The following is a 27996-nucleotide window of genomic DNA, read 5'->3' as shown; positions in this document are numbered from 1 at the left end:
ATGCATAGATTCTGTCCACCACCTATTATGGCAGCTGATTCCTCGTAGAATTTATCCTTCGCTGACCTGTTCTCGTCACATCTAATTTGCTTTAGCAGCAATTGAAATTCCTTACAACAGCTATCGATTGGTGGACCAAGACCAGGATTCAGGCCCCAATCCTTCCCGTGCAGTGTCAGAAATCCCAAGTGGAAAAGCAGGAAAGCAGATGCAAAAACACTAAAAATCACGTAGCCGACCCGGTTTCGTGCAACCCTCGGGCTTACGGACAAGAAACGCAGGATAAAAAATAAAGCGTCACAAGGCGCATAGAATCCCGTGGACCAGGAGGGTGAGGATGTGGATGATAATGATGATCGATCGATCATCATCATCATCAACACCACCACCTCACGCCATCGATGATTCCCTTTTGTCCCGGTCCGCCGTTACGTCGTACCTCGCGCTATTCCCCTCAGCGCTCACATGCTTGCTTTCATTCGTTCGAGTTCACAGGACTAGATGACCGGATTTTGACTCTTTGTTTTGAACCGTAATTTGGCTCTCTGTGTGTCCGCGGGCACTGCCACCTCCGCCAAACCTTTTGGCTTCCCGATCTCATCATGACGCTCGTACTGGAACTGCAGGAGCGTGTCACATGGTCTTTGTATCGCTCGATTGGGTCCTGCCTCCCGGCAGAAGTTCGTGTACGGAAGATGGCGTTGCCTGAGAATCTGAATCTGATCGAGGGGACGTGTTATAATAGTCGAGAAGACATATCACATTGGTGTCTTTGGAACCCGGCTTGAATTTTATCGGTTCTCAATCTACTAGGACATGGTCGGAAAAAATTGGGCAGCGGCTGTATGTATTTAGCACTGCTTTATCTTAATAGGACTCTGCTTTCGACTCTATTTTCTCGTTCCATGTTAGGCTAAAAGCACGGTAGGTCAAAATGCAACCTTTTTTCTTTTCCCTTCTTTTGTCTAATCTTGTGCATGGGTCAAGGGCAAATGACACTATTGAATGATTTCGACTCTCTTTCGGGTTTGCAGACTGAGCCATGAAAGAGAGACCAGCTCTTCCAATTGCCTGTCAACATTTTTTTTATTACATTTTCTCTCTCTTTCCCGTTGGGGGAGCCTTGCCCCCATAAGAAACCTACATAAATGCAGCAAACCTCAGGGCAGTCGAAAGTGAAAAAAATAAGAAGGGGAGACAGGGCAATGTGAGCTCCAGCAAAAAGGACAAAGTCCTGCGCAAGATTCTCTCTCAATTTGTTTGCTTTCCTTTTTCTTACTCATAAATTACAGAGAAAGAAAAGGAGAAAGAGAAAATCACCTTTGCTTGGGAAGGCTCACGCACGCACACTCCCTCCCTCCCTCCCAAAACTCTTCTATAAATGGTTAGTTGGAGTCCCTGAAGAAAGGTAGCTAGAATGGACAGATACAGGGGACCCCATTTCCCTCCACTCTGCAACATGCACAACAAATACACACATCCATTCTTCTTCTAACTCATAATCTAAATCTCTCTCTCTCTCTCTCTCTCTCTCTCTCTCTCAGAGACAGACACAAGGCTTCATATTCAGTGCTTGAGTTGGGGTTGCTGGCGCACACTAAGCATGCCGACGACACCAACGAGAAGTCGGTGCTCGAAGAGAGATGCTAACAGAGGAGCATGGACTTCAGAAGAAGACCAAAAGCTAGCTCAAGTTATAGAAACCCATGGCCCGAGAAGGTGGAAGCTAGTTGCAGCTAAAGCAGGTACATACGTTTGTTAACATTGTTTAATGCAATGTCCCATTACATTCACACCCACTCTAGATCGTTTCTTTTTGAGGTAATTAGGACCCCTGTGAATTTGAATTGAGTTTTCTTTTTTCTGTTTCTGGTGTAGGCCTCAACAGATGTGGGAAGAGTTGCAGATTAAGATGGCTGAATTATCTGAGACCCAATATCAAGAGAGGCAATATCTCAGACCAAGAAGAGGACTTAATTCTCAGGCTTCACAAACTCCTAGGAAACAGGTGAACTTTTCCGCCAGAGTCACTGCTTTCTCGCGACGGCTGATTACCCCATCTGGCTGGATATCGAGGACTGGTTGAATTAAATTTGTTTTCTTTCTTTTGCAAACTATTTCAGGTGGTCTTTAATAGCTGGAAGGCTACCGGGTCGTACAGATAATGAGATCAAGAACTACTGGAACTCTCGTCTGAGCAAAAAGATAAAGCAGAAGGAGAGTCAAAGCAAATTCCTCGAGCCAGATCAATCTCAGGACCCGAGGAATAATCCGTCGGCGATGCATAGCGTGGCGGACAACCATGGGGGAACATCGAAGAGAGAGGAAGAGATGAAAAGCGACGTCTCTAGGGATGACTTCCTTGACAACTTCAACGAGGGTCCTCTCAACTTGGAGTGGATGAGCAAATTCTTGGAAGTGGACGAGAGCTGGTTTTGATTTGCTTTAAAATGTAGATTTTCTTCTTTTCCTCCTGATTTATGATGAGCAATGATTGGGAAGTCCAGCATTTAGATCCTACCACCCCATAATGGTATAGTACTTTTCAGGCAGGGAATGATAGTTTTTGGAGGGAATTCTGGGGAAATTGCCAGGAATGTCACTCTTTTGCTGATGTACCTTGGCAAATCTTGCATATTTACTCAAACTTGGTGTTTAAAAGCGTGAGGTTGGATCATTTCTTATCTTTTGGAAGAACTCCTTGCTCTAGAATATGACATAATATATTGGCATATGTTGATTACTCTGAAGACTCAAAAAGTTGTGTCAATCTCTTAAAAACAAGGTCAAGAACCATGTGCAATTTTTCTTAGTTGTCTAGCGTTTGCATCATTGAGATGAACTTATTATCTCGCCCATGCGCTATTTTATGTCGATTTTGACTGTGATGTCGAACGAGTACGAAGAGATGGTCCAGTTTTCCATGAACAAGCAAGTCTTACTTAGGCAACAGGTCAGAGAAGAAAACTACAAAGACTTCATCAATGGTTTGGTCCCAATTATCAAAAGTAGATGATCATTGCTGTCACCACCTAGAAACTAATTTAAACGAGCCTTGTGCAGATTTTGGCCAAAATTTGTACCTGCGTCAAGGTACATCCACTAACAGGCAGAAAAATCTCTCTCAAAAGATGCTGTCCAGCTACATAAAGCAATCATCAAAATGGGGAAGACCACTCAGTCTCATTATTGCAGACATAGATTCAGAAGTGTTACATCCGTGAACAGAGAGAAAAAGCTCCCTCAAAAGATGTTGTCCTGAGCAGAAAGCAATCATCAAATCGGGAAAGGCCACTCCGTCTCATTATTTGAGACACAGATTCCCAAATGAAATAGTAGAAGGGGTAAAAAGAAGAATCTTGATTTGTGGGCATAGAGATTTGTAAATCACAGGAACATGAGGGTCCAGAGATTAAACAAACTTGGTCAATATGGATGAATTTTTGTTTCTAGCACTAGCATCAACACCGGTCTACATGGATGAGTTTGTATTTCGGAAAACAATGACCTTATGCATGTTTATCTGCAACCTCAGTCTTTCTTTTGCTCATAACTAGGTGCTGTAGCTCTATCAAATGTCTCTTCTGAACAGAAAAAAAAAATCTAGATTTGTGGGCATAGAGATTAGTAAAACACAATAACAGGAGGGTCCAGAGATCAAACAAGCTTAGGTCAATATGAATGAATTTGTGTTTCTAGCACTAGCATCGACACTGGTCTACATGAATGAGTTTGTATTTCAGAAAACAATGACCTTATGTATGTTTGTCTACAACCTGTCTTTCTTTTTGCTCATGACTAGGTGCTTTAGCTCAATCCAATGTCTCTGCTGAACAGAAAAAAATCTGACCCTTTGGTGTCCCTATAGGCACGAGGTTTTGTCGTCGTTTTCAAGTGGACCTAAAAAAGACAAGGCAGATAGCTAAAGCAGAATTCACATACCAGACAAAAATTACGTGACAGATCGTTCCGGACCATGTTCTTGCTATCCCAATGTCTTTCGTTTCCCCTTTGAGCTTATATCTGACAAGCTGATAAAGCATATATTCTCTTTTTCATGAATCTGGTATGGGAGCCTGCATGATGAGAAGGATTGCCAAAAAGGTCATCTATAGTAAGAAGAAGGATGCTACATCTTATGCCTTGGCTCGATACATCTACCCAAGTAAAGGACATTTGTTTTTGTTACCATATACCATGTCTGAAAATTTTGTCAAATTTGTATGCTAGAGACAAGCTGAATCAGTAGTCAAGATTCTTTATTTTTGCACTAAATATGCACTTCGGGGCAGGACGCAAACAAGCAAGATTTGAGCTTCAAAAGTCTCAAATCTAAGTACATGAAAGAACTAATTTTGACATACCTTATTAATGTTTTACTTTGACGATGAGTTAAAATGTTGAAGCTGGGGCAGTATTATTGGAGCTCCATGCTGTGGTTGGAGAGTAATGACGGTATGCGTGGCATCACCATGAGAAGGAGAGAGCTGAAACTCATAGTTCTGCAACATCATTGCTAGGGCGATCTTCGCTTCGATTGTCAAGAAGTTCTGGCTTAGGCATATTCTAGGTTCCCATCGAAGTGGATAGAATGTCAACTGATGCTTTCAAGCATTTGAGACGCTGTCTTTAGATCTCCCCGGTCTAAATTCATCCGGATTGTCGCCCCAAAGCTTGGGGTCGACATGAGGCAGCAGAGTCAGAAGTAGGATGTCCACCCCCCGGCGGGGATTGACATTCCCCTTAAGCTAGTATCTTAAGAATGTGTCGATAAGGGGCAGTCATGGGTGGATATAGTCTCGTGACTTCCTGTCGTATCATCAGTAACTGCGAAAGAATCACTTAAGCCAGTGTTTTTGACTTGCGTACGCTACTTAGTTACTGAGAAAATTTCCTACAGTGGAAGTTCACTGCATCTTTTTGTGCGACCCTCACTAGGAACTTAGTAAATAATGACTAGTAATCGAGAAATAGAATGAAAAAACCCTCACAAATTTTAGGCGATTAATCTCATCAATATATTCTCTCTTGCTACTTGGGTTGCATTGATAAGATGACCATCGTCCAAGCACATATTCTGTTTAAAGCATACATTATGTTTTACGAGACCAATATTCGCATTTCTAGAGATAATGAGACCGACAGTTAATTCTCTGTTTAAGGAGACCTGTGATCTCGTCTATTACTCAACAACAAGGCGATTGTTTCTTCTTTTTTTTTTTTAATTTCTGGGGTCGAAGACAACAAGACAATCCAATAGATAATACTTTTGTAAAGATTTTGGTCCGCATTCTCTTGTGATGCCTCTTTCTTCCTGGCTTCCTCAAGAACATTCGGCCACCTCGAGATCCCATTTGTTGCCTTTTTTGGTACGACGATGGCGTCTTGTCTGGTCAATGAAGGGAGCCACTCGACGTGAACCGTTGAACGACAAAAAAGGAACATTGCAATATCGAAAGTCAAAAGACCGAGTAGATAAAAAAACTGGCAATAAAAATGTCCGGGGCTTGAGCTTGATGCGACTTGTGGCCTCACAAATATCGGCCAGACCAGTCAAATGAGCCCGCCCCATTCGGCTCTCACCAGCCACTGCCCACCCCCGAAGCCTCGCTCCCAAAAGCCACCGAGCATTAGCACGCAGCATCCGAACGAGGAGACAAACCGTCGAACAGGTGGTCGCCATGCCTCGGAGAGCTCGACCCGGGAGGCACAAGAAGCTGCCTCTCCGGATAGCACGGCTCCGAAGAGGAAGCGGAAGAGAAAAGCCAAGGGGCCGATCGAGATCCGTGCGTGGGTTCCTCCAGGGGCTGACGGCGCAATTGGTCGAACGCCTGGAGGGCCTCCAGAGGGAGCTCCTGGAGGCGGTCGAGAGGATGGACCGGGCGAGGGAAGAGCGAGAGGAGGCGCGGCGACGCGAGGAGGCGGAGAAGCGCGAGAGCGAGGCCGCGGCTAGAGCGCGGGAGCGAGCTCTGGCTTCGGCTAGGGAGGCGGCGATCGTCTCGTACATGGAGAAGATCATAGGCCGAAGGGTCGACACGGTAGAGACGTGAGCGTGCTGCCTCGTGTACGATCATGTCACATGCTTCCTTCGTTGAATAAACTCGACAAGATAGAACATCTGAAAACAATACTACACAACATTGAACAAATTAGACTGCGATTATGTAATCGTTTTTATCCTCTATGATTTTTTAGGTCTAATTCCCTGAAAAAAGAGGGGCAAATTTATGTGTTTAGCCCAATTCTGGCATGACTTTTTATTTATATTAAGGAAAAGCACAAACTTCTTATCGGGGTTTAAATCCGGCACCTGTTAAGCTGCCATCTGAATTCAACATCAAAAAGTTGACGTGGGATGAATGCGGATTGCGTGCCTCGCGCCGTGGCTGTCTTGGTGTCTAGATCGAAGAAACAATGCCGTTTAGATTTGTTTTAGTCCTTGACGTGTAAAGAGTGGGGAGCAATGCTTGGTTAAGCTATTCAATGCCTTGTTTACTTTTGTTACTACTTCCAATTGATGGCATAATCACAGTCGCGCTCTTCGAAGAGCAAGAACCCTAAACCTAAGAGAGATTAATTAAGTCGAAAATGGTTTGACCAAAATTGACCCATTTCTATTAATTACAAATTTAACGACCCATACTAAACTCAATCTATTCTCGACTCATATTGAGAAAACGGTACTATATTTAACCAAATTTAGGAAAACTTATTTCTTTTGATTTTTTTTTTAAATTGCATTGCTTAAACACTTCCATGCAATACAAATATAGTGGACAATTTTTTTTTTAAAAATTTTATTATTATTATTTTTCTTTCTTTTCCTTTTTTTTTTATTTGAATAATTCTAGGATTAGAGGTGAAAATGGTCCGGTTAGGCAATTCCCACCTTGGAATCGAAAAATCGCCTAGTTGGTTTCATGGATCCACTTGAAAACCAAATCGCCAATCTAATCCGATTCTCGAGTGATCCATGGAATCGGTCCCAAAACCCAACAAAATTGTATTCATCAATCAATATCATGGTGAACCTACTATATATATATAAATCGGTTTATATCTAAGATTGGAGTAAACTGGTTTGCCTGGTCTTTGATTGATCAAGGAAAACAACCTTACCTATCAATGGCTATACCTTGGAAATCTAATGCCGTAATGCCTTTCGATTGGTAGATGTAGATCAAATCAATTGCGCGTCCCACATAGGCCCAAATAACGTATGCTCACAAAATGATTTCTTTTGTCCTTCAAACAAAGTCTAGATAGACTAAGAAATGAAACTCTTCTTGCTTAATAGACACATGAATGATGAGTTAATTGTTCAAATGGTGAGTACTTGTGTATTGCAATTGACATTTGACACTCTTCTGATTTTATCAGTTCATAAATCTTAAAGGGTATATCCAAGAAGGCCTCCATATCTGAATTAACACATGTTCTTGTCAAATATTCTAGGAAGTTATAGTTGAGGGTGAAATTTTTTCTTAAAATATTTATATATATATACACCAGTCCGACTTGGGTGGGCAGATGGGCAATTCTACGCTTGGACCAAGAACTAGCTTGGTACCCACTAGTTTCGGTTAATTGGAATTGGGAACCAGACTAGTTCCTATGGAAGTCGCTGATTCTAGGTTGGTTTGGTTCCGGTTTTGGGTGGTTTTCAGTTCTTTTGCATACCCTTACCGGCAATTGGGTGAGTGCCATGAGTAAGGGTTGAACCCTTGCCCAGATCAAGTGTGGGTGGTGAAGCCCTCACCACCAACAAGAGACCACCCCACGCCAAATTTCATAGAAAAAGAAAGAAAGAAAGAAAGAAAGAAAGGAAAGGAAAAAAGAAAAAAAAACTATAAAAAATTCAAAAAATTAGAAATGGCTTGATTCACATTGTTAGGTAACCTATTTACAACCCACTTGTTTTTAAAATTTAAAGTAACCCATTTATGACTCACCATTAAATATGTGTTGAAGTATGGGTTTTAAACCCATTTTGCCATCCATGAGGGGGGAGGGGGTTGTTTTGATGAAGCCTTGACAAAACAACATTGTTTATTTGATTTTGGATGGTAGGTAGCTCACGTCTGTCGACACTCGGCTTTTTGGCACTAGATTCGTGATGTAGCCAGTACGAATGCCTAGAGGGGGTGAATAAATATTTAATGGAAATCTTGACAAATAAACACGGAGTAAATAAGATACTAGTAAAGTCTGGAAGAGAATCAAAAACAATTTCGCGAAACACCAGACTTCTGCAAAGATAGAACATGTGCAACAAACTTTAAATAAAAGAGCTAAGGGAAGAGAATTGCACATGAAATTTATAATGAATTGGCTTAGATCAAGCCTATGTCCACTTTTCCACACTAACAATCTACTAGTTGGATTTTACTATAGGATCAATAGAAGATTGCAACTTATAAGTGCAAACATTTAGTGCTGGATTTCTTTAGGTTACTAGGACAAGTGCTGGATTTCTCTAGGTTACTAGGACACTCTCTTTGTGTTTTCTCTCTTGATCATACTTTGTAATATTTACAGGCGAATACAAGTAGTTGAGAGTAGTTTCAGACTTTGGAATTTTAAATTCACGTTCCCTCCTCTTCTTGACCAAATGACCTCCTTTAAATACTCCTCCACACCACACTAACCATTGACATTCTTTTAAATGAATTTCTTCCAATATAATCATTGGACAGAAACTTTTAAAAGAATCTTGTGGCTGTTGAAGACATGGATATAATTTCCACTTGATTCTGGTAGCTTTTATAATCAGAATCTTGATTTCTATAAGTGACACTCTCAAAAAGGAACTTATCTTCTAAATTGATTTCATCAATTTGTGATTGATTTTATCAATTTGTGATTGATTCAATCAATATTTGTGTAGTTGGAAAGTAAAATCCTTTGCCAGAAAACTATGCGTTATAGAATAATTTCCATATAAATTCAGTTTGGATCTGTGCCGCAAACTCATTAAGTTTGGTTTTGGATTTTTTCTCGTTCTGAACACTATCCTGTTCTAGGCTCGTCAAAGCGAGATATGCTTCTAGAAAAGAATATACTTTGATAGAGGTTGTCAAAAGTTTCTCAGAAGCAACTTATAGATAATAGAACTAGAAAATTTGTCAATTTTAACACCTAGTGGGAGTTTTCTCAACAATTAAAACGGTAGCATTGGCTACTAAATTAGGACTCCGATAAGAAGTTTGTGCTTTTTTTAAGACGAATTAAAGTTCATGCAAGGATCGGGCTAAATCCGTAATTTCAGTTTCCAGAGAAATCGACCGTAAAACTAATGGCCGGAAAGAATCCCCTCAATTTTGGAAGGGCCAAAGGATAACTGGACAAATACATCTGGGGCCGAATTTTGAGAGATTCTGCTAGCTAAGGTCATTGTCTGAAGGCCATCTTTCTAAAGTCAAATGGCCCTATTGACATCATTAAATATATATATATATATGAATAGTCGGTGCAAGGAAAGTTACGGGCTCGTTGATCTTGATAGGTATAGCACAACTGTAATATCAATATTTTAACCGCATGCATGATGCAGCATCCACCGACGCTATTCAAGCGGTCAAATTTATTGAATAATCTGCAATTATCGATATTACATTGCTTTTAGGTTAGTCATTCATAATTGGGAAGTAATACAAATGGTAATTAAACTTTAGCTCAACGTACAATGTTGTTCTCGAACTTTCAGTTTATTTAATGTGATCCTTAGACTATTAAGAAATATTCAATCTAATCTCTAATTACATGAAAATATTTAATGTTGTTCACTTGTTATATTCAAGTCGATGGCATATATCGATGTGGCTTCTAATATGTTAAGTTTGAGATGTGAAAAAGAAAAGAAAAATTATATGTGAATTATTTATCTAAAATCAGAATATTACAATCATCGTTAACCAAATACGATGGACATGTTTAAACCCCCTTATTTTTATTTGCCTCTTTAAAGTAGATGTTTAAGAAAATGGACAAGTTGACTTATCATTTTCAAAGATCTAACTTAGAATATGTTTATCCATGTTATCTAACAAAGTCTAATCTGTCGTTGCTCAAATGGAATGACTATATTTAATATTTACTAATAGTTTGGGACTATATCGAATAAAATTAAAAATTACGGATCACATTACATATTATGCAAAAATTTAGAGATTGTTGTGTTATCTTCCCTTTATAATTCACAGGTTGTTAGAAATTCAAATGGCCTTATTCGTTCCATTGGGACATTGAATTTGATTCCATCACACCTTGGGCAAAACTAGGGAAGATGCAATCCAAGAAGCTTGACAAATAAACTTCAAGACCGAGGAGTTTTCTTCATGATGGACTAGCTGCCCTTATTGACTCTCAGTTGAGATCCCGCATTTCTTAGTGAATTGCATAAAAGCGCAGAGCAAAATGTCAACAAGGGGAAAAGCAGTGTGCGGGCTTGAAAAGTTATCAATGAATTCGTCTTTTTCTCTATAATTATGGTAGCTGCACAATAATTATTATGGCTTGAGAAGCAAGTAAGGTATATCGCATTAATCTTCTTATTTTATCAAAATTAAAGGAAAAATATGAAATCACAAGCGTTTACATCTTTCTATGCATGGGTTGGAATAATTTCTCGAAATTAGCTATCCTGACTGGTCGAATAGGTTTAATCTTTTTCTGCATTTGATGGTGCGGTCGATGCTACATTGCAGAGATGACAAAGGGCTAAAGCGCATAAATGGCACATTTGCTACATTGCAAAGATGATGATATACATCGTTTTATTCAGATTAAATCTTCACTTTATTGCCACAATATGGACACCAATACTTTGGACAAGAAACACGAAAATAGTCAAACACTGCTCCAGAACGCTAGCTGATCGAAGACCATTGGCGCTAGCTTTGAGCATTTGTTCTTTGATGGGTTTATCGTCAGAGTCAGATCTGTCTACACAAAATGGTTCATCGCAGATTCAATCAAAAAGCAAGTGGATTCAAACTTGCAACTCAATCTAGCTTTGAATCAGAAACCATCCTCGGCGGCCCAACCCTTCATCATCTCTTCTGAGAAGAGGAATGGCTGATCCAAGGTATTATCAAACTGGCACAGCTTCCAGAACTCGGACTCAGGAACATCGGACAGCAAGAGCTCGCTCAGGCTGAAGTCCATCGGCAGGTTCCTGAAGTCCTCTTCCTCCGACAAGATCGATGGCGATCCCTCACTGGATTTCACCAGATCTTGAACCGAGGAGAAATCTGTCACTGATGCTTCTGGTTGTGGCTCTGGATAGACAGTTATCTTGTTGCACTTTGCTGGTTGGGGCCGAATGGCGTTCGGGTTGGTGTTAGCTGCCGGTGTTGGCGTCAGGTTTTTGTTGGGTTGTTTTGTCTTGGGCTTCTTGATCTCATCCTTCTTAGGTTGCTTTGGTTCTTCTCCTTGCACCTTCTTTCCTAAGGTGGTGTTCCAATAGTTCTTGATTTCATTGTCTGTTCGCCCTGGAAGTCTTCCAGCTATTAGAGACCATCTACAAAATTAACCAGCAACAATATGCATCGTTGTGAGTAAATCGAACATTAAGCTTTCAGCTTATTATGCCATTGAAAGTACTCCTAGCGAAACTCTAGCTAAATAGTGCCAGTGTACTTTCACTATCAGATCCAAGTTTTGTCTTGTTTTTAGTGCTCGGTTATAAAAAAAAGACTAAGACTACTGCGGGAAGAAATTTAACTACTACCAAAAGTTAGGTACCATAAATAAAATATTTATTGCTCTTAGAGTTTTATTTTTTATTCTTTAAGAAAGAAGAAGACTTGGAAGAGGATCCAAAAACGTTTGAAAGGGATCAAGTCCCCATAAAGAGTTGGCTCTCACAATTATTTTTGGATTGGATTTTCTCCGTTAAACGTCTTTTTTTGGACTCACTTAAATGTTTTCTTCTTCTTCTTTTTGTTTTTTTTATCTTAATGAGAAAGAGTATTGGTGAAGAACCTGTTGCCAAGGAGCTTGTGAAGCCTGATGATGAGGTCCTCTTCCTCAGGAGTGATGTTGCCTCTCTTGATGTCAGGCCTCAGATAGTTCAACCACCTCAGCCTGCAACTCTTCCCACATCTCTTCAGCCCTAAAACGCAGCAAGAACAACAAATTATTTTTCAGAAAATCACCATAACTTCTCTTGGCAATATAATTTATAATCAAGAAACTCAAGACGAAAACTTCCATTTTGCTCAAGTTCTACAAACCAAAAAACCGGAAAAAGACGGGTTTTTGCTCACCAGATTTCTTGGGAATGTTCCTCCACTTGCCTTCGCCGTGAGCTTTGATGTAATCTGTGAGGATCTGGTCCTCGAGAGCTGTCCAAGCCCCTCTGTTCAGTCCCTCCTTGGTGCAACAAGGATTTCTTCCCATTCTTTCCCCTCTTTCCTTCTTTCTTTCTACTTTTCCCCCTTTTCTTAAGATAATGGCGGACTTGGAAAGCCCTTTTGATTTCTCTTTTTTCGGGTGTTTCTCCACTAAAAGCTCATCTGGAAAGGCTTTGGATTTTTTCTTATTCCCCTGGGAAAGAGAAAGAAGAAGTTGCTACTGGAGGGGTTATCTTCGTTTGGGCATGGTCGCATCCAACCCCTGCATATACACATATATATATAGAAGAGAGAGAGAGAGAGAGAGAGAGAGAGAGATGCATGGATCAGCTGCGCATTTGTTTAAGTGCGACTAATGGTATTTTCTCCTGGTGGGATTTCTAAGATAGCCAACTGATATTTAGTTTCATGTGCATGCATGGCATGGACTCTGCATACATACACTTAATAAATATTTTCTTGGGGAGTAAATACCGCATACATCTTCTCTCTATCTCTCTCTGTCTCTGTCTCTGTCTCTCTCTCTATAAGTTCCCGCAGATTTCTCTAGGCAAATTCATCAGAGAGATTCATTTGATTTATTACGTGTGAAAATCTTAGCTTATAGCGTGTGAACAAGAACGTGCCACGAGGTTTTCTCGAGAACCGGTGCCTTCGCAGGAACTTGGTGGAGATTTATTGGGTACCGCTCGTGTCGATTTGGCGTTTGCTCTTTGTTATTGACTTCTATACAGAGGAAAGTCAAATCCGAGGGCCTTGTCAAGATTGCCCGTCGAATAATTAGCGAGATAATAATCTATGCTTACGAAATCCTACTTGCTCCTATTGACTTTACAAAGCTTGGTCTCCCCTTGCTTTTGGCTGAAGCAAACTTGGATTTCTACGGCCTTTAATTTGTATAGTCAACTCTCACATTTATTTCAACAGGCCAAATGTTACTTCCATTGTACTCAAAACTTTTGAATGTCGCTTTTCATGTTAATATAATTAGGTCCACTAGCAATGTTAAATAGAAATTATTCAGATGTCATCATTGAACATATAACACTTATTATATATCATTTTTCTAAGTGGATGCAAGTACTTATATGTCATCCTCATGATGATTTGCACATAAGATATTACCGAGAAAGTCCTAAATCCATTGTTTGATCTTAAACTTTTTTAATTTGGCCAATTTAGTTCTAAACTTGATCTCCTCTTACTTTTGGCTAGAGCAAACTTGAATTTTCTGTGACCTCTAATTTGTGTCGTCAACTATCACGTTTATTTCGATGAGCCAACGCATGCTATCATTGTACTTAGACTTCTCGATTTTCATTAACCATTTCATGGCAATATAATTAGGTCCACTAGCGATGTAAAATGGAACTTATTCATAGGTCATCGTTGAATGTATGACACTCATTATATATCATTTTTTTTAAAGTGGACGAGAGTACTTATATGTCATCCTAACCGCAAGTTGCAAATGTTTTGACCATGAGTTGTTAACAAATATTACCAATTACTCAGTTGGGGTTTATAGTACGAAAGACCCAATGTTTTGATAATATAATTATGTAGTTATCACGAGAGATGATGAGATTGTTGTGATTCGATCATAATTATTTAGATTCTCTAGAGGATTCAAAGCACTTGATTATAGATAAAGCCTCGTTTCAAAAAAATTATAGACAAAGCCAAAAAATCAATTATGTCACATAACGTCATTCGTAACTTCCCTCGTTTTTTAAAATGCAATTGTACATTGTACCAAATACATGTGACACATATATTACCAACAGACACTTTGGTGTCTAGGGTTTTTCTTCTTTTTTCAATGCAATGCCCAATTATAGGTCGAATGATTAATTTTTTTTTACTAAGAAAGAGGAAAATTACCAAAAAAAATTTAGATTTATTGTTCGAATGTTAATCATAAACTTTTAGTTTGGATAGTTTAGTTCTAGACTATTGATGATTTTCAACCAATTTTATTCTATTTTATTTTCATAGTGGCCGACGATTGGATTACACTAAAAACAAGCCCTTGTAGGCTGCTAACGAGGATCATAGTCATCACCTAGTCCCTCATCGATCACAATGAAATAAAAAGAATAAAAAAAGATAAAAAAGACATATGCAAATTTCATGAATGTTTTTAAAAATTACAAAAATTATTCACATTAATGCTGGTTATCTTGTATCATGTAAAACAATTAGCAGATATGTCGGTGATTTTTAATCAAAATTAATTAGAATAATTATACTAGTAAATCGTCAAAAGGTCGAGAATTAAATTGATTAAAATAAAAATTATAATTGAATTGGTATTTATAAAAAAATTAATTACTTTTTTAAATAATTATCTCGCTGTCATGTGGGGGCTAGTTTCATAGAAATAAATGGATGGTGTATTATTAGCCCCTACCCACACGAAGACTACGGCATGCGTGGTCAAATAGCTACAGAGTACTATTTTGTCGTCTCTTTTACAGTACACTGTCAACTATTATTATTATTATTATTATTATTATTATTATTATTATTTTTGGTGGGTAATAATACTGTCAACTATTATTAATCCCTACTCGGCCCAAGAATGCAAAGCAAAACAAGAATTCAGTCGTGATACACGAAGAGGTCGGGAAGCTTCCTCTAGCCGATCCCGCGGGCAAGAAACAGTGGTCAATAAGAAATGCTAGAACGTCAGATCGATGCCTTTTGTACTTTTAGTAGCTTTTGGTCCGAAGATCCAAGGCATTGCCTTGGGCGGGCGTGAGTTTCTGGTCAAGATAACACAAAACCCGTATCGCAAATTGATATATTAAAGAGTTTCCCGAAACCCTAGCGCTGCGTTTGAGCGTACCGATTTTGGCTTCATACACGCTTTTCTCTTATCCATATGAATGTGTCTGAATTCTTTACTCCTTGATTGCTTCCATCAAGAACGTGTAGAGTTATGTTCACCTTGGGAAAATACAATTAGAAATCAGCAGACGCTGCAATAAATCGTGGGTTTCCTTTCTTTATTTCTTTTTGGGCAATGGACTGCAGTGCAACTACGTTCCTAGTTTAAGGCAGATACTTTCTCCTTTAGCATTGAAAACAATGGCGGGTCAAGATCTTTGGATATCAGCGAGAGGATTGAGGTGAAATAATACGATGATAATTCATCCAGTCTCAGGATCGTTGGAGAAACTCTGTCCTTTTGCATAATAATGGCGGTAATTAATTTGGCAGCTAGCAATTTAACTAAATGTCAGTGAAAGTTGTCAGTGTAGATCCAACCATCTCTTCCCCAATAATGCTGCGATGGATTACTTCTCTTGCAGTTGGTTCACCTGCCCCAGACTCCTCCACACATCGGGAGAGAGAGAACCTGCAGCTCCATCTTTCGTAATTCATAACTGCATTCGCTCTTCCCATCTTCTGGCCAAATTCAATTCGCACCAAGACGTGACGGCGACTGAACACACCCGGAAACAGATGATGGGCAACTTGGAACGTACGGCTAGCCAGCCAAAAACTTGTCACTTCGTTGCAAAAAAATTAATGATTAAAAAGATATTTTTAACTTGAAGTAATTAATTTTTGTTAATAACAATTTATATCTAAATATTTTCATGAACGATTGAAATATTTTTGTACGTTCATTTTTGTAAGCGATATAAGTAATTATTTTTAAAAATATTATTCAAATTATATTTTTTACCAAATAAATGAAGTCTAAGTCTTTAGTTATTTTTCACATCCACAAGGATTTCCACCCAGTTTTTTTAAGAAGAAAATTGATTTTTTTTTTGTTGACGTGTGCTTGAAAACTCAAATTATACCATTATGTGATAGTTGACAAGTATAAAGTTTGAAGACATGAAAAATGAAAAATAAAATAAAATGTAGTAATGAACTCGTGCACTACAAGGAAATAAAAAATCTAAATATTATTTCATTATGTTTGGAAGATGCCTTAATTAATATACTCGCTTATTAACAAAGCCCAAAAAAAAGGCATCGATATGAATTCATGAGGAGAGTAGTAAAATATTTAAATACTAAGTAGCGCTTTTGTTAATTAACTTAAATTTTTAGGACAATTGAGAGGAATAGGGGTTCTAGGTTCAATTTTTTCCAAAGTCTCTATTTGCCTGCGCATATTCTTAAGCTAAAGTTAAGTTTAAGTCAAACCTACATATCAACAAGTTGACAGTGATTTCACAAAATACCAAAGAGAGAATAATAACAAGCTCAAAGAAAGTAGGAATGGCCACAGTGCGATCACCATTCATTGGCCACCTAGTCTTTCCAGCCGACGCTAGGTTACCTTAATCGGTAAAACATTTTTTGTTCGGAATGTGCAACTATGGTTAAAACGATGTTCCTGTCAGGAAAGCAGAATTTACCTTTACAGTTGGGAGGGCGCATTGGTTTTCTGCAGATTAAATGTTGGAAGAAACCACTACCGTCGCATTGATTGTCTGATCTTCTTCAAATCTTTATGAGGTGATGGGGCACGAAACGTGGAGTTGCAGAGCGAAGGTGGGACATAAATGGTTACTAAAAATTCACTGACTTCTGAGGATGTGGAGGAGGAAAAACAATTTAAAAATAGAAAGAGCCAACCAGATGCGTTTCTTTCCTTGTCTCATGATGTGAATAACATTGATTTTTTTATGACTCTAATAGGTACTTGATTCTCTTAGTGATCTTAATTCAATTGGTGTGCTAAATTTATTTGTTCTCATGAAGGGATTGGATGTTCTTATGTTTCCGAAATTATTAGTTGACACAAGGCGAAAACTCTGGTTTTTAGGCCTAATGTTTACTACCAATCGGAAGGACTTGTGTATTTTCTCATTACATTGGAAACAAATAAATGCACATTGACCGGAGATATTGGAGGTCAAGTGTACTATAAATAACAAAACATTCATCCACGTGGCTTGAATTTTCGTACAAAAGATATGATTGAAATTGGAGCATGAAATATTTTGGTGTAAATACAACATTATATTAACATATTCTTAGCAGTAAAATGTACACATGAAAATGAATTATCAAAGTACAAACTAACTGACTTGTATGAAAATAAAAATTCACAAACATAATATAAAATAGAATACATTGCAAAGTTACAGTTAAATAGTAATCAAGAGAAAGGAGAAGGTTGTTGTGTAATAATTTAGTGCATTTGTATTTTGCTGTAAAACCTTTTCATTGCATAAACCTTTTCTTGCAATGAAAAGAGTCCAATTCTGGCAATTATAACTTCTAGGTGGCATTTTGACTAAAAAAAAAAGAAAACTTCTTAGTGGCACATTTAGAGGCAACACTTAGAATTTTATCGTGCAAATTTATAGTAAAAAGATGATATATAAAAAAATTGAGAATACTTCCGACATTAATACTTTTTGAGCAACATATATAATAAAATATTTAACGTGATGTTGCTACCTACTACATTTTGTCTGTTCTTCATTATGCCTTACGTATTTTTGTTTTAGTGAATGTATTTGTCAATAAGTATAAAATATTAAGCCAATGCAAAAGGAACTTCCTTAATACAAAAGACTTACAATTAGAAGGGAGAAAGAACGAAGAGTGAGGGGAGGGACAAGGGTGATAATTGGGTAGCAAAATGAGTTTTCTTTTTAGGTTGCCAAAGGTAGAAAAATAAAGTTGGGGTGCAAGAAAAGCACTCTCTACGAAGAGAATACGCGTACAAATTAGAGCCCAATGTATTAACAATAGGGACAACCCTTAGAAAGGACATGGTTATTAATCTATTTTAATTGGATACCTATTCTCATTTCCCATGGCAGCACCAAGTCAATACTGTCTATTTGGCAGATATCCTTATTATGTTGCTAAGCGTGATTTGTCACGTAGCACTTCGACAGTAATTGAGATATCGACAATCGACTTATAGCATCCCATATATGCTCCACATCAGTGTATGAATATTGAATACGATACAATCTTTACACCATGATTGGCTGTCAGATATAACAAAAGCCAATAATGCTGTGGGAGTTCAAAAAAGCATCGTTTTGTCTCGTCCCGCGGAAGGAGGGATCGATTCTCGAATGGTGGCGCTTTTCACGCTGCTGTTTCTTAGGAGAAGATTGCGGGAATCATGGGGAAAATAAACGAGGAAGGAAAAAGGAAAAAATAAAAAATGGAAGCACGTGTCTTGATAGTTGATAATATGAATAGGAATCGTCAACTGTTGTTGGGTTGAGCGGGCGACGTGCCGTGCGAGGATCCTAGTGTCCATCACGACATTAGGGTTCGAATCCGACAATCATTTTAACTATTCAAAGTTCTCTGGTTAGATTCTTCGGTTCGCGTGCTAATCGGACCTTTAAAATTCTTTAGAAACCCTAGGTTTTGGTAAGTAAAGGCGGGACCTTTGACTCGGCAACGTTAGATTTTTACTAGACAAACCATGATCTAATCGAATATATAGAACAAGATTGCCTTAATTACCTAGGGTTTTTCGTCCCTAAGGTACAAGAGTTTGACTGCAACTAGGTTTTTTCCACACGTTTGGATGCGAGCTTCGCGAAAGTTTGAGCTGGAGCACGGCTTTACGAGGTGGTTTCTCCTTAAGAGTTAAAATTGCTTTGGAAAAAAGAGCATCTAAGTTGATGGATTTACGCCGTTCGTAACTACATAATTCGTTGGAATCGACGCATTGAATTTGGTTGAAATGGCTGTTCACTTTTGTCCTTTACCGCCCTTCAATCTTGACCTGATTCAAGGTCTTTGCACATGTGTAGGACTCTAGAAAAACTATCGTTCGTGAATAATTTCAGAGCACAGCACGTGTTCTAGCTATAGCCACCGCCATTGCCCAGAATGATCAACACAGCTTTTCTTCTTTTCGTTCGGTTGAAATCTCAACCGTCTGACTAATCCTATAGAGTCCTTCCTACTCCTATTCACCTTATCAAAACGAGACAATAATGTTTGGGTGTACTAATACTCCGTATTTATGCGATGTTGGACTCTTATTATATATATAAGACTATAATTTATGCAATTAGCAATTTATAAATTTTGAGGAAAACAAAGTATAATTATTACTATCATTCTTGTATCTACCGACAACTAAAAATAAGTATCTAAAGTTACCTCTTTGTTTTTTTTTTTTGGCCTAAGTGCTACATATACCTAGTTATGTCAATGTAAATACTGTTCATTCACATTCAAATTCCTACGCGCAACAATAATTTTATAGACTTTAGGTGTACGGTATAATAATTTGACCTTTTGCTGATAAGTACATCTTTTTTTAAGCATAGCCAAAGAATAATGTTGGAGCGACTTCCTATTCGTTAAGAAATGAAGCATAGCAACTATAAATTTACTAGCTAGGGTAGACCCTTTCTTAAAGTAAGGTGATGGTTTTATATGAGATGGGCTTAAGGCCCGTCCGCCCAAGTTGGGCCCAAAAAGCCCGGCCCACGGAAATACGGCCCGTGGATGGAGGGACATATAAAAGGGAGGAGAGAGAGAGAGAGAACGAATCTGTTGAAAACAGAAAAGGTACGTACGTCTTCTCCCGCGCGCTCTCTCTCTCTCCAAAAAGAAAAGAAAAACAGTAAGCGTTTTTTCTTCCCTTCAAGGCGTTATTGGATCGAACAGGGCCAGACTCTCTTCCTCTTATCGGCGTTGGTGTCTAATCTGTGGCTAATAAGGTACGCTCGAATCCGTGGTGTGTTTTACGATCGGTGATACGTGATTTTCCCGGGCTTCGTCTTTCGCATTGCTTTAGGGGTTCGATTTAGTGTCGAATCCGGTCTTTCGGGGATCCGTTATTCCCAACATTGATATCATAGCCCTAGTTCACGTTTTCCCGACCTGTTTGATGTTTTTTTATTGATTTTTCGCGAAAGTAATTCGGCCATACGGATCGGGGCGAGAAATCCCAACACCGAGCGTTGTTCGCCCATTTTTCCGAGTTTTCGTAAGTCAAATCAAATTCTGATGGCATAAGGTGAAAGGGCTCGTCGAGGCGAGTCCGGCGACATGTCGTGCGCCACCGGGTGACGCCGCACGCGCCCACATGCGTGGCCAGAAGGCGCTGCGCGTGGGCGCGACGCGCCCGGAAGCGCTGGCTTGCCTAGCGCGTGTGACACACGCGCCGGTCAGCGAACCGGCACGTGCTTGCTGCCGGTCGGCGAATTGGCACGTGCCGATCGTGCGGACCGACGCGTGCTGACGTCACCCAACGGTCAGTAACCGCTGGGGTGACGTCATCAATGACGTCAGCATAACGACCGTTGGCCGGGCGGTCACTAGTCGGCGACCCGACCCGACCCGACTCGCGGATGCCCGGCACCCGCGCGGCACGTGCCGGCTGACGTTTGCGTGACGTCAGCCTGCGCACGCACGCGGCATGTGTGGTCGGTTCGTCCGACCCGGCCCGACCAGCTCGACCGGTCCGACCGGCGACCGTTGACCCGTTGACCATTGACTGACAACCGTTGATTTTGACCGTTGACCCGAACAAAAAAAATTGTTTCTTTTTCAATTATGTCTGTGTGGGTTAAAGGTAATCCATTTTTTATTCTGCATTTGTTGCATGAATCATGGAAAATTATGTATTTTCCATTTTGTTTATTGTGGATTATAAGTGATCTATTTATTGGTTCTGCATTTGTTGCAGGAACTATAATGCGTTATGCAAGGATACCTACAATCCCGAGAACGGACGAAGAAAGAACTAGACTGAAAAGGCTGATGAAAGAGTTAGTTGATTATCGGTGGCTTGATAGTGATTTAGTATCACACATGGTCAGGGTCAATAAGATGATATAGGAAATCATCTGGAATGGTTATTTCATGCCGGTTTTTGAAAAGGTGCCAGCTTTAATCAACACTCTTCCAGCTGAATGGCAAGCAGTGTTAGATCGGCTATAGGAGGTCAACGTGGTCCCGGATTATAGGAGGCTAGTGGAAGCTTTTGTAAAAGAGTACAATAGGATTGAGTTTGCCAAAACTTCAACCCTTAGATTGAGCGCCACATGACGTAGAGTAAATGTGCCTTGGTGGCGACATGAAAGCTCTCCAAAAGTTTTCCCATGGTTGGCAAATGTGCCTTCAGTTTTCTCATATACTTTGATTGATAGATTAGAATGGACATTCCCTATTTATTTCTTAGATTAGTTTGAGATGTTTTTTAGTGTTGAATATCTCTTTCTATGTTGATATTTCTTTTTGGATAATATTACTTAGTGTAATGGATTGTTGTATTAGTTGAAAGCATTATTATTTTATTGGATGTCAATTATCTGTTACTTTCTGTTGTTGCTGATTGCTGTGGGTAGTTAGCTGTAGGTAGTTTATAGAAGTTTTTGTAAATTCATAGAATTTATTTTGCATAAGATAATTATATTAATGATAGTTTTAAGTTAGGATTTTTGGAGGATGATTGGAAACGAAGTGACCTTTTGATTCTGAAACCTTACTTGAAATTATTTATTGATATGATGGGTCTGTGCAAAGTGGATGTATAAATGGTAGGCATTAATTATTCGTGCATATATGTCTGATGTGTTCAGATTGATTGATTCAGTAACTAATAACGTAATTATTGATGTGAACGGCAACAATTGTGAAATATTGAATATGAAGATTCAATATGTGCTGGAAAAGCAAGAAGCACTAGAAGCTCTTGACCATGTTATGGAAGATCTTGAGGATGCTGTGCGCCACCTTGAGTTGGTAGAGGACCGCTTAACGGCATGTGAGTCGAAAATAGATATTTGTAATGCTGGTTCTAGCTCAAAAAGGGCTTTGAGCTCTAAGCGCAAGCGTATTGATTCATTCAATATGTGAGAATGCAAAGGATCAAGTCCTTATTGCAAGAGATCAAGAGTTAACCAACACAAGAGAGGAAAACGTCCTCAAGTGAAGAAAATGTCAATGGTGAGGTGTTACAATTGTGACAATAGAGGTCACTATGCTCGCGACTGTCGTGAGCCAAAGAAGGTATACACCTCTTGTACATTTGAGAACTTTGCTTTTGTGTCAAGTTATGCTTTATTGACTAAATCCAATCATTTGTGGACTATAGATTCAGGAGCAACAGACGATGTAGCGAATGATAGAGGATCCTTCGTGGAATTCCGACGAATACCAACTGGAACTAAGTGGATCTATGTGGGAAACAATTCCAGAGCTAAAGTTAAAGGGATTAACACCTGCCAACTGAACATGTGTGGTGGGCGCACCTTGTTCCTACATGATGTTCTATATGCTCTGGAGATTCGTCGAAATTTAAGTGTCTGTTTTTTTATGTTGGTTAAGCTTGGTTTTAGTGTGAACTTCTGTAATAACGGTGTAGATTTGTATTTGGATACAAACTACTATGATTGTGGTCACTTTCTAGATGGTTTTATTGTACTAAATGTTGACTGTGGTGATGTCAATGTTTGTTATCCCCTTGTTTCACGTCTTCTACTTCATATGATAATAATGTGAATGTGTGGCATGCTAGACTTGGTCATATTGGCCAATAACGTATGAATAAACTGGCCAAAAAGGGCTTGTTGGGCAATATTGAAAAAGTCGATTTGCCCATATATGAGCATTGCCTAGTAGGGAAAACGACAAGGAAACCATTTGGAAAAGATAAAAGAGCTGAATTTCCTCTGCATTTAATCCATTCTGACGTTTGTGGTTCAATGAATGTGAGAGGAAGGCATGGGGCTGTTTATTTCATCACTTTTATAGATGATTATACTCGATTCGAATATGTCTATTTGATTTCTCATAAATCTGAAATAATAAGTTGTTTCAAAAGGTTTAATTAACTTGGTAGAAAATCAATTAGACAAGAAAATAAAAGCATTGAGATCCGATCGAGGTCGAAAATATTTATCTGATGAGTTCAGAAAATAATGTGATGAAAATGAATAGAAATACAGTTGTCTATTCCATATACTCCTCAACAAAATGATGTTGCAGAGAGAAGAAACAGAATCCTACTGGAAATGGTTAGGTCCTTGATGACGCATGCTAACTTACATATCATTTTTTGGAGTGATGCGTTGTTAACTGTTGCATATATACTTAACCGGGTGCCTTCTAAATCAGTTAGTTCCACTCCATATGAGTTATGGACAGGTAGAAAACTGGACTTAAGTTTACTTAAGTCATGGGGTTATGCTGCTTATACTCATATGTCCTCTCACAAGTTTGGGAAATTGAGTCTAGATAAAAGTAGAGTATTTTAATGAGATACTCCGAACACTCGAAATGGTATGTGTTCATAGGTGAGTAGGAAAGTGGGAGTACAAACTGAATTTTAATCACAGGATGTCACATTCTTAGAGGATGAATTTCCTAAAAATGGCGAAATATGGGAAGATTACTTCATATTTGAAACCTTGGATCAAGATAATGATATTAATGGAATTCATCCAAGTGGGAGTAATATGAGAAGTGATGAATTGAATTTAATTCATTTTCAATTGCAACCACATGATGAGACAACGTCATTATCTAATCCTAGTGGGAGCCTTATGGGGAATGATGTGCTAAGTGTACAATTTCCCATACGGCGAACAAGTCGCCAGAGTATTCCCCATCGATGTTTTTGACATTGAAGGGAAAACTTTTATGATTGCTCCACAAGATGAGGATGAGCCAAGAAATATTAATGAGGCTCTGAATTGCCCTAGTAAGGAAAAATGGATTTATGCAATGAAAGATGAGATGTAGTCAATGAAATCAAACCAAGTCTGGGAACTGGTTGATCTTCCAAAAGGACACAAAGCTATTGGGAACAAGTGGGTTCTCAAAATAAAGCGAAAGGCTGATGGCTCGATAGAAAGGCATAAGGCTCGCCTTGTGGCGAATGGGTATAATCAATAGGAAGGAATTGATGATGAAGATACATTTTCTCCTGTAGTGGAATTTACCTCGATTCGCATTATTCTGACAATAGTTGCGAGTATGGATCTTGAGTTACATCAAATGGATGTAAAGACTGCTTTCCTCAATGGAGAATTAGAGGAAGAAATATATATGGAACAACCTGTTGGTTTCATAGTGAAAGGCCAAGAAGAAAATGTATGTCGATTTTGGGGGTCGATATATGGCTTTAAGCAGTCGTCAAAACAATAGTATATACGTTTTCATAATGCCATAATGGCATATGACTTTACAATGATAGATGAGGATCATTGTATATATATCAAAAGATCTAATGATCAATTTGTGATCATATCATTATATGTTGATGATATACTAATTGCCGGAAGTAATATGGAGTTTGTCAATACTGTCAAAAGTTGGTTGTCTTCCAACTTTAAGATGAATGATATGGGATTGTAAACTCATAGACACTCCTATTACAAAAGGTGAAGGATTGAGCTATATACTGTGTCCAAGGACTCCACAAGAGAAGGAACAAACGAAATATGTTCCTTATGTTAGTGCTGTCGGGAGCTTGATGTACGCTATGATGTGTACAAGACCTGACATATGTTTTGCAGTTGGAATGGTGAGCAGATACCAATCTAATTCAGGTCAAGCACGTTGAAAAGCCGTTAAATGAATACTAAGGTATCTAGAGGGGACTGCTGATTATACGTTGAGTTATTATGGAAAGGATCTGCAACTCAAAGGCTATTCCGATGTTGATTGGAGATGAGATTTAGATGAAAGAAAATCTTGTGACATCCCGATTTTCCAATTCTATTTTCAATAAATTGAGACGGGCATTTCGTTGGCACACATATAGCTCATTTCCTTGAGTCGGCCATTCATGTGGAAACTAGTCTATCGGGTGAAGCTGTTAAGAGTTTCTAATGAATCAAACTCGAGAATTTGACCAGGAAGCGATCTTTTGACCGAGCTAATCTGCAAGGTTCATTACGGCACAATTAAAAAATTGATTAGAGATCGGAGATAGGTCGACTCAACAGAGGCATGCGATCGAGTGTGGGTGATTCCACTAGATCGCACAATTCTTGTCAATCGGCACTAGGCCAACTTTTCTATCGATTGAGTACCCTGTGTCGTATTTGAAACCTTAAAATTACCTCGACAATCGAAAGTCGCCAATGTTTCAAAGATGTACATTGTGGCTTGAGATGATCAATCACAGGTCAGATGCATAAAAATTTCTAAATGCTACTCGGTAGGTTGGGCCACGCTAGTATCGTGCCAAAGTGAAATTAACCGGGGAATTGAGATCGAATTCAGAAATTGGAAGTCTGGGTGTGTCACAAATAATTTTAGGATCATTGGCTTATCTCCGGAAGATTTCTCATGCAAGCCGAGTTTTTTAGCAAAATAATTAGAGAATGACTAATTTGGCTCGAGAAATTAGTAGGCCCGCCTTTGGTATTGCTATTAGGACTTAAGTTGGATCTATGCACAAGTGAAGATGTTAATTGAAGTGTGGTGACATTCGATTAATTTTATGGACTTCAATTTGGACTCAATTGGAAGTGGATTGATTGTAATTGAAGGATTTGATGCACAAGATTTTATGCCCCGGCGGAAAATGAAATTGGACCCATTAAAATAGGTTGTGGAGGAAATGAGTTAGTGGAAGATGACATGGGATGATGTCATGGTGGTTGGGCCAAAGAGAATGAGATTTGGACAAGTGGAGGGTGGATATTGGCTCTTGGAAAGGCACCCATCAACATCATCTTCAAGCTTGGGACTTTGGAGGAGAGAGAAGGGGGAGCTTCGACCGGAAGCTAGCCGAGCCCAACGTCGCCTCCTTTGCCCGCTCGACGCCGCCGCTTGTCGCCGTCGCCGGAGTCGTCGCCGTCCACGACCGCTCGCCCGCGCGACCGACCAGCTCGCCGCTCTGCCTCTGTCCAGCTGCTGTTCGTGCAACCCCCGACCCTCCATCATCTTCGTCAGCTGCTGTTTTTGGTCGTCCAGCTCGTCGGAGAGCCGCCGTGAGCCAGCCGAAGCCAGCTCGCCACTCATGCCGCTTCTTCTCCGCCATTCCCGCGTCCGAACCGCCGTCGGAACCGCCCATCTCCGCCCCTTCTAGCAGAGAACCGAGAAGACAGAAAATGGGTTTCTCAGCCCCTTCTTGGTCCATTTCGGCCGCCTTCCCGAGCCCGGATGCTCGGCCCGCCTTGAGGAAAGTCAATCATCGCGTCGTCCTCATCGTTTTGGTCCGCTCGGCTCGCCAATCCGGTGAGTTTAGCTCACTAAATCTCGCTTAGAGGGTTAATTATGCTTTAGGTGTGCTTAGCTTAAGTTAATTAAGCTTATGTGGTTAGTTTAATTTATTTAATTGTGAATTAGATTAAGATGTTTGTTTAATTTAAAGTATGCCTAATTAAAGGCTAAGAGAGTTTATTTAATAATAAAGCCTTGATGTGACATAATAGGATTTTAATTTTGAATTATTTAATTGCTTCGAAATTCTGGAAATTTATAATATTATATTATATTCCGAAATTATTAAAATATTATTATATTAAAAAAAAAAGAAACTGAGAAAAATTATTTTTGATCCCGGTTGCTCGAATTTCGTGCCGATCACTGCTGTGTAGTTGGATTTTGAAATTGATGATTGGATTTTATAAATTGAGTGTGGATCGTGAAAAACATTGATATTATTATTTAATTAATTTTCGGAATAAATTTAATTATTTGATAAATTCTGAAAATTAGTTTGGAACCTTATTCTCCCATAATTTCGTGTTGATATTCTTTGTGTATTTAGAATTTGAATTTGATGATTGATTGTGGCAAATGGAGTGTGATTGTGATAAATAGGGATTCTTTATAAAATCCTAAGTGTAGAAATTGCTGGGAGATTGGCTGTGATGTACCATCTAGGAAATGTCGTGCCCAGTGAGGTCGTGATGTACCACCTAGGAAAGGTCGTGCCCAGTGAGGCCGTGATTAACCACCTATTAGAGGTCGTGCCTTGTGAGGCCGTGATGAACCACTTATGAGAGGTCGTGCTCAGTGAGGCCGTGATTAACCACCTATTAGAGGTCGTGCCCAGTGAGGCCGTGATGAACCACCTATGAGAGGTCGTGCCCAGTAAGGCCGTGATTAACCACCTATGAGAGGTCGTGCCCAGTGAGGCCGTGATTAACCACCTATTAGAGGTCGTGCCTAGTGAGGCCGTGATGAACCGCCTATGAGAGGTCGTGCCCAGTGAGGCCATGACGAACCACCTATGAGAGGTTGTGCCCAGTGAGGCCGTGATTAACCACCTATTAGAGGTCGTGCCTAGTGAGGCCGTGATGGACCACCTAATTAAAGGTCGTGCCGAGTGGGGCCGTGATTGCCACTGTTTGTTAAACCTTCCTATAGGGCCGGGATTGAGAGCAATGATTGATTTGCTAGAATGACATGTAATCGGCCGAGTCGATTGATCGCTGAGATGATCCAAGTGGTTGAATTGTCTTGATAATGTGATTGTGCCACGGTTGTTTGGTTATCATAATTGTACATGGTTGAATTATATAAATTGTGCTAACTCCGCAGATGAAGGCCGAGGCGAGGTAAGTCTTCGTGTGATGTGGCTAGGCCACCCGGGGCGTATTTTCTTTCTAATAGGGGTTTAGGGGGTTGAACTTGCTGAGACATCGTCTCATCCCGGTTGTGGGATTAAAATTTCAGGTCCCCGGTGGATGGAGTGGCCAAATAACTT

General features: G+C 39.5%; 2 protein-coding genes across 2 annotated transcripts; one reads left to right on the top strand and one right to left on the bottom strand.

Annotated features, from left to right (window-relative positions):
* The first annotated feature begins 1414 nt into the window (after nucleotides 1-1414).
* LOC104436346 (transcription factor MYB4) lies at nucleotides 1415-2743 on the top strand. The gene is made up of 3 exons (XM_010049091.3): nucleotides 1415-1745; nucleotides 1879-2008; nucleotides 2124-2743. The coding sequence occupies exons 1-3, from the start codon at nucleotides 1604-1606 to the stop codon at nucleotides 2437-2439; spliced, it is 588 nt and encodes a 195-aa protein (XP_010047393.2). The 5' UTR covers nucleotides 1415-1603; the 3' UTR covers nucleotides 2440-2743.
* An 8030-nt stretch (nucleotides 2744-10773) lies between these two features.
* On the bottom strand, nucleotides 10774-12637 carry LOC104436345 (transcription factor MYB123). The gene is made up of 3 exons (XM_010049090.3): nucleotides 12270-12637; nucleotides 11986-12115; nucleotides 10774-11521 (listed from the first exon to the last, which is right to left on the bottom strand). Exons 1-3 carry the CDS (start codon nucleotides 12400-12402, stop codon nucleotides 11020-11022), a joined length of 765 nt encoding a protein of 254 aa, XP_010047392.2. The 5' UTR covers nucleotides 12403-12637; the 3' UTR covers nucleotides 10774-11019.
* Between the last annotated feature and the right edge of the window lie 15359 nt (nucleotides 12638-27996).

The sequence above is a fragment of the Eucalyptus grandis genome, chromosome 3 (genome assembly GCF_016545825.1).
Source record: "Eucalyptus grandis isolate ANBG69807.140 chromosome 3, ASM1654582v1, whole genome shotgun sequence".
Taxonomy (NCBI): Eukaryota; Viridiplantae; Streptophyta; class Magnoliopsida; order Myrtales; family Myrtaceae; genus Eucalyptus; species Eucalyptus grandis.
The sequence above is the reverse complement of the archived record's forward strand: the minus strand, read 5'-3'. Positions and strand labels throughout refer to the sequence as shown.